This window comes from Myotis brandtii, unplaced genomic scaffold (assembly GCF_000412655.1).
Source record: "Myotis brandtii unplaced genomic scaffold, ASM41265v1 scaffold793, whole genome shotgun sequence".
NCBI lineage: Eukaryota > Metazoa > Chordata > Mammalia > Chiroptera > Vespertilionidae > Myotis > Myotis brandtii.
This window is the reverse complement of record NW_005371193.1, coordinates 1734455-1740739: the sequence shown is the minus strand read 5'-3', so window position 1 is coordinate 1740739 and position 6285 is coordinate 1734455. Positions and strand designations below refer to the sequence as shown.

At 50.1% G+C, this 6285-nt stretch overlaps 1 protein-coding gene across 1 annotated transcript in view; it reads left to right on the top strand.

The window, feature by feature from the left end:
• The window catches only part of TGFB3 (transforming growth factor, beta 3), a 22273-nt gene extending 16737 nt beyond the window's left edge, over nucleotides 1–5536 (top strand). The window contains exons 5-7 of the mRNA XM_005883598.2: nucleotides 261–432; nucleotides 3219–3372; nucleotides 4299–5536. Coding sequence (XP_005883660.1) covers nucleotides 261–432; nucleotides 3219–3372; nucleotides 4299–4457 — 485 coding nt within the window. The 3' untranslated portion in view covers nucleotides 4458–5536. The remainder of the gene's footprint in view (nucleotides 1–260; nucleotides 433–3218; nucleotides 3373–4298) is intronic.
• Nucleotides 5537–6285: the final 749 nt, after the last annotated feature.

Sequence of the window (6285 nt, the reverse complement as noted above, 5' to 3'; positions counted from 1 at the left end):
TGGTTGATCTCTTCCCACCCACCCTCCCTACCTTCCCTCTGAGGTTTGACATCTCTTCAGATGTTCGCACACAGGCGGCATGAGGGGTCCGACCAGGGCTGTCCTGTGGGTTCTTCTGATAGCGGTTCCCCCATCGAGTCTTTCCCTTCCTCACAGACCACACTGCCCCTCCTCCTGGGCAGGGATGGGATGGCGTGAGAAGGCGGCCTCCACTCTGCCTTCCTTACACAGGAGATTGTCGCCTTCCTTCCCTCCTGTAGGTGTGGACAGTGAGGACGATCACGGCCGTGGAGACCTGGGACGCCTCAAGAAGCAGAAGGACAACCACAACCCGCATCTAATCCTCATGATGATCCCCCCACACCGGCTGGACAGCCCTGGCCAGGGCGGTCAGAGGAAGAAGCGGGCCCTGGACACCAATTACTGCTTTAGGTGAGCCTGGGCCGCTCGGGATCCGTGAACTCCTGAGACCACCTGCACGGGTACCTGCTGGTATTCAACCGAGGGTCCCTGAGGCTATTCACAGACGTCCTCAGGAAAGATTTACAAACCGTATGTTTCTCTGGGAGCCCTTTAGTTTTCTGCAGCCCAGCTCTGTGAGGCCCTGGATGAAGTACCAGGAGGAGAGCGTGAGCTGAAGCTTCTCCATGGTTCTCATGTTTTTTATTAAAAAAATGTTTTTATTGATGTCAGAGAGGAAGGGAGAGGGAGACAGAAATAGAAACATCAATGATGAGAGAGAATCATTGATTGGCTGGCTCCTGCACGCCCTACACTGGGGATCGAGCCCGCAACCCGGGCATGTGCCCTGACCAGGAATCAAACTGTGACCTCCTGGTTCAGAGGTCGATGCTCAGCCACTGAACTACGCTGGTCGGGCAATGGTTCTCATGTGTTAGAGTACTTGTAGGATGTGTTTGCCTGTGGGCGATGCTTGCAGGAATTTCCATGAAAGAAGGGCTCAGTGCCCTCTGAAGGGTCCAAGGAGCTACAGGATGAGGGGAAACAGGGCAGTCTCCATTTGTGTCAGGCGATCTGAGCTAGAGAAATTAATGAAGTAATTCAGATGTTGTTCAGTAGCCTCAGTGAAGAGGTGAGATGAGGGGAAACAGGGCAGTCTCCATTTGTGTCAGGCAACCTGAGCTAGAGAAATTAATGAAGTAATTCAGTGAAGAGGTGGCTCAGTGCCCTCTGAAGGGTCCAAGGAGCTACAGGATGAGGGGAAACAGGGCAGTCTCCATTTGTGTCAGGCGATCTGAGCTAGAGAAATTAATGAAGTAATTCAGATGTTGTTCAGTAGCCTCAGTGAAGAGGTGAAAAAAACAAACAAACAGAGCTTGTCTTATTTAGGAGTAGTTTAGCTCCTTCTTGTTTGTAACGGAGGGGCTGCTAAAGCATGCAAAGCAGTTAGGAGAAGGTAGAAATGACCACATTCATGAGAAGGTCCGAAGGGTAAATGCTTTAAGAATTTGGAGTTCATCTATGGATGCAGGAGAGGCTTCAGAGGGTGTGGAATCCGAGCCTTGGAGGACGAGTGAGTGTGGGTGGAGACCTGGGAGGAGGAGGCACTTCTAGTAAAGGAAGGAGCATGAGTGGGTCATTCTGGCTGGAGAGGAGGGTGCCTGGATGGAGTCGGGGAGAATGACTTGGGAAATTTTTAGCTCTAAAACCATGTCTTATGAGGAACAGTCAAATGAATGAGGGAGGTTGAGCTTGGGGACTAGAAGGGGTAAGAGAAGCAATGTGGTTGCCTCCAACCGTCTGCAGGCTGGTGTGTAGATTTGTTCTATGTGGCGCGTAATCAGTTAGGAATGGGTGCTCTTGGCTGCAAGTAACTGTGGCCTAAACCACACAGGACTTCTTGTTCATAAGCAGCCTGCAGCAGCAGGCTCAGGGTTGGTCTGGCTGCTTAATTATGCCACTGGGGACACAGGCTTTCCCTCTCTCTTCAGTCTGCCACGTTTTTTTTTTTTTTAAATATATTTTATTGATTTTTTACAGAGAGAAAGGGAGAGAGATAGAGAGTTAGAAACATCGATGAGAGAGAAACATCGATCAGCTGCCTCCTGCACATCTCCTATTGGGGATGTGCCCGCAACCCAGGTACATGCCCTTGACCGGAATTGAACCCGGGACCCCTCAGTCTGCAGGCCGACGCTCTATCCACTGAGCCAAACCGGCTTCGGCGGCAATCTGCCACGTTTAATGTGTTGCCTTGCTTTTCATGCTCTTGTTTATGGTCACAGTGTCTGCTGGAGCTCCAGGTAGCTTGTCTGTACTGAAGATGAGAAAGGGGAAGAGGCAGAGCTAGCAGCGTTCCTCTTCCATCTGTGACTTTTACATTGACTCAAATATTTTTTTTGCCAGAATTTGCCCTCATCTCCTGTATGCTTCTCCTTACGTCTGGTCATTGCTGCGTTACGTGACCACCCCCATCTGCAAGGGAGGCCAGGAAAGCGAGTATCTGGTGTTCTAGACTCTGTCATGGGAAGCAGCAAGAGAAGGGGGTTAGGGATGAAAAGATAATAAAGAATGTCTGCCACCGTTCACCCCTAGAACCCAAAAGAAGCCAGATTTTGGCCTTGGAAGTAGCAAGTCCTAGGTCTCAGCAGATACTGAAGGAAGACTAGCTCCCACCTGGCAAGGAGTACTGCCCAATGGGTCTCTGCAGGCAACAGAACTGAAGTGTCTTGATGATCACATTCGGGGTGACCTAGGAATTGTGAGTCTGATAATAGAAGGACATGCCTCATTTTGATTCGACAGCCTTGAGATTTAGTCTAAGCAGTCTTCTACCACAGTACATAAGCTGCATGAGCTTAGAGTTCATCTCTGGCTGATGCACAGTAGGAAGGTAATAAAATCAACCTCCACTAAGCTGAGTTGGCTAATAACATTCAGTGTTTGGTTTTCTGTGGAGCGATTTATGTCTCTGCTTTGATTCATAAAGTAAATGGGAGCAGGGCCCCCCTTTGTCTTTTTGCTCTTATTCATCATCTACATCTGCTTGGTATGTCCTTGGGACCGGGGTCTTTAACAGGAAATTCCATTATAGCCTATACAGCTCCATGCACTTGAACCTGGGGTTCCATTGATTAGACCCGCTCTAACGATGACCAGGAAGGACTCCAAGTGCAAAGATGAGGGCCGCTTGTGAAGTTGTTTAAGTCAGTGGCTTGCTTTTAAGTTGGGTTTCCGTAATGTGTTTTGTGTTGCAGCAATGTGGAAGAGAACTGCTGTGTGCGCCCTCTCTACATCGACTTCCGCCAGGATCTGGGCTGGAAATGGGTCCACGAACCTAAGGGCTACTACGCCAACTTCTGCTCAGGCCCTTGCCCATACCTCCTCAGTGCAGACACAACCCACAGCAAGGTAAGGAGTGGGGCTCAGGCCCCGGGGAGTACTGGGGCTCCGTCAACCAGGTCACCTGTTTAAAAATGATGCGTGAAGGACTGAATGCTGAGTGAGGGAGCGATGAGCTGGAGCGAGTAAAATCCCTTCAGTGAAGGTTCTGATGTTGGCACCCTGGCCCAACTCTACCTGGGCACATTCTACCCTTCCTAATTACTTACATAGTTTCGGCCAGATTTTTCAACTTCTCTGCCTAAAGCTTTTGTATTGTTCTGAAATTAATTCGCTCCATGCCACCCTGTATGTTGGAGATGTGTGCGCATGGCTGGCAGGTGATGTGGGCAGAATGGCTTCCACCACCACTTGGAGAACTCTGGTAATTCCAGCCTCCTGACTGTAGAAAAGTTATTTTGAAAGACGATGTAAAGCATGCAGAAGCAGCTAAATGAAACAACAGGAAGAAAAGGGGAGAGGGGGGTCCATGACCCGGAAACCAGCTTATCTTTCCCGGGGGGTGGGGTGAGGGGACTAAAACCAGGGCAGTGATTCACAAGGCATTTTCCTTACAGCTCATTGTTACTACATCTTGTCTGGGGCCCCGCACTCTGGCCATTACCAAATGGCAATGTTTTGTGAAGTACATTGCTCACCAAAGTGGTCAATTAGAACTGGGAAGACCAATATAGGAGTGTTTTCTTAACAGAGAGAGAATTCTAAGACCAGTGTGAAGTCCCCCAAAGCTGTTAATATGCTGAAACTGTTAACAAACAGGTGTGGATGCTCTCCATTCCTGCTCTGTGGACAAACAGGACAGGTCACTCACGCCAGCTGAGCGTGTGTCCATGGTGTGGACCACGTGCTCAGTCTCTGGAGCAGCCCTAGAGGGCGTGGAGGGTCTCAGGCCTGAGGCCTGGCTTTCCAGCCTCTAAGCGATGTGTCCTCCCCAGGTGCTGGGCATGTACACCACCTTGAACCCCGAAGCCTCCGCCTCGCCTTGCTGCGTGCCCCAGGACATGGAGCCCTTGACCATCCTGTACTATGTCGGGAGGAACGCCAAGGTGGAGCATCTCTCTAACATGGTGGTGAAGTCCTGTAAGTGCAGCTGAGGCCCCGCCTGCAGCCGAGGGAGCGGAGAGAGAACTGCCACGGCCGGCCGGGCCTGCCTGCTCCTTGGGAAACACAAAAGCAACAGACCTCACCTGGAGGCCTAGAGCCCACAACCTGCGGCGTCGGGCAAATGGCCGAGACGGGGGCTCCCTTCCGGAACATTTCTTTCTTGTTGGCTCTGAGAATCACTGTGGTAAAGAAAGTGTGGGTCGGGTGAGGGGAAGGCCGAACTCTTCAGAACACACAGCTGTTTCGGTGATGTAGACAGGTGGTGGGGACAGAGGAAGAGGGGATGGCAAGTTGACAAGTGGTGTGGCAATGGGGTTGGGGAGACAGGGAGGAGGAAAGGCAGAGAGTGGCCGGGACAGGGCCAGACCGGAAGACACGTCTGACCGAGGTTAGATTTGCTCATCGCTGCCCCATGTCGGCTCTAGGGAATCTGGATCACGTTATACACGGCAAGCATTTTTCTTCAGACAGGTTACCAAAACATGGTCCCAGTGTTGTCTCTCATTCGACCTGGGATGAAGGACGAATCTGTTAGTTTTGCAAACTGTCCTCTGGACATCAATCAGCATGAAGGGTCATAACAGGGAAAACGGCCAGGTAATGTAGTTCCCGGGCCATCAACTCCACGGGGCCCTCTGGGTACATTGAACTTAGAAGCAGAAGGTACTAAGTAACCTTTCTCCTGTCTCCCCTCTGGGTCTCTCCTCTCGCCTTCTTCTTCGGTGGTATTTCCCCTTGGACATTTGGCTAGACACCTTCCAGGTCAGGGTACACATATCTGAATTTGGGGTGTGTGCAGCCTTTGGGGTATCATGGGCTTCCCTCTCCCCTAAGACCCTCTGTTCATCTGGTGTTCCTGGAAGCAGGTGTTACGTGTGGGGCACGCGGGGAAGTCACACGTGTGCCACACAATGACTCGGCCCCAGACGGGTAGACTGAGGTATAAAGACAAATACAAATATTAATCTCGAAATCTTTGTATAAATAATTATTTTTTGGGGAATCTTGGATCATTTCATCTTCTGGAAGATTGTTTTTAGAACAGTAAAATCCTTATTCTAAGGTGTAAGTCTGACTCGATAAATGTCCTTAGTTACCATTTTCTTAATTTCCTGTCCATACCTGCTAATCAAAGGTACCGGGAATCTGGGGCAGAGAATCACAAATGTTGATCGAATACATTGCTTAGCGTGATCAGCCTGGACATGGCTCACGGCGCTGCCTCCCGCCATCTGAGAAGACCGCACTCTTGTGTTCCGTTTTCTTCAGTGTGTATTATTCTCAGACACACAGAGGAAGGGGCTCAGATTTGCACAAAGTACACTGTATGAATCTGACCTCCATTTAACCGTGGGCAAAAGCACTTGGGGTGGACCTTGCATAAGGAAATGTGTTCATTTGTACATTCACTGTAAGTGACCAATATCATCTGTTTTGAAAATCTCATCTCGCCCTAAACGGTTTGGCTCAGTGAATAGAGCGTCGGCCTTCGGACTCAAGGGTCCCAGGTTCGATTCCAGTCAAGGGCATGTACCGAGTAGGGAGTGTGCTGGAGGCAGCTGATCAATGTTTCTGTCTAATCGATGTTTCTAACTCTCTATACCTCTCCCTTCCTCTCTGTAAAAAATCAATAAAATATATTTAAAAAAAAATCTCATCTCATTGTCCAAATCAGTGGAGAGTTAGAGACACTGCCTGTGGCAAATAGCCTGAGAATAAGCGGCCACGTCTGCCATCAGAGGAAGCCTAGGAAGAACTAGCAGGAGCCGCTTCTCAGACCAGGGGCCTCTTGCCAGGGACTTGGGGATGGGAGGGGGC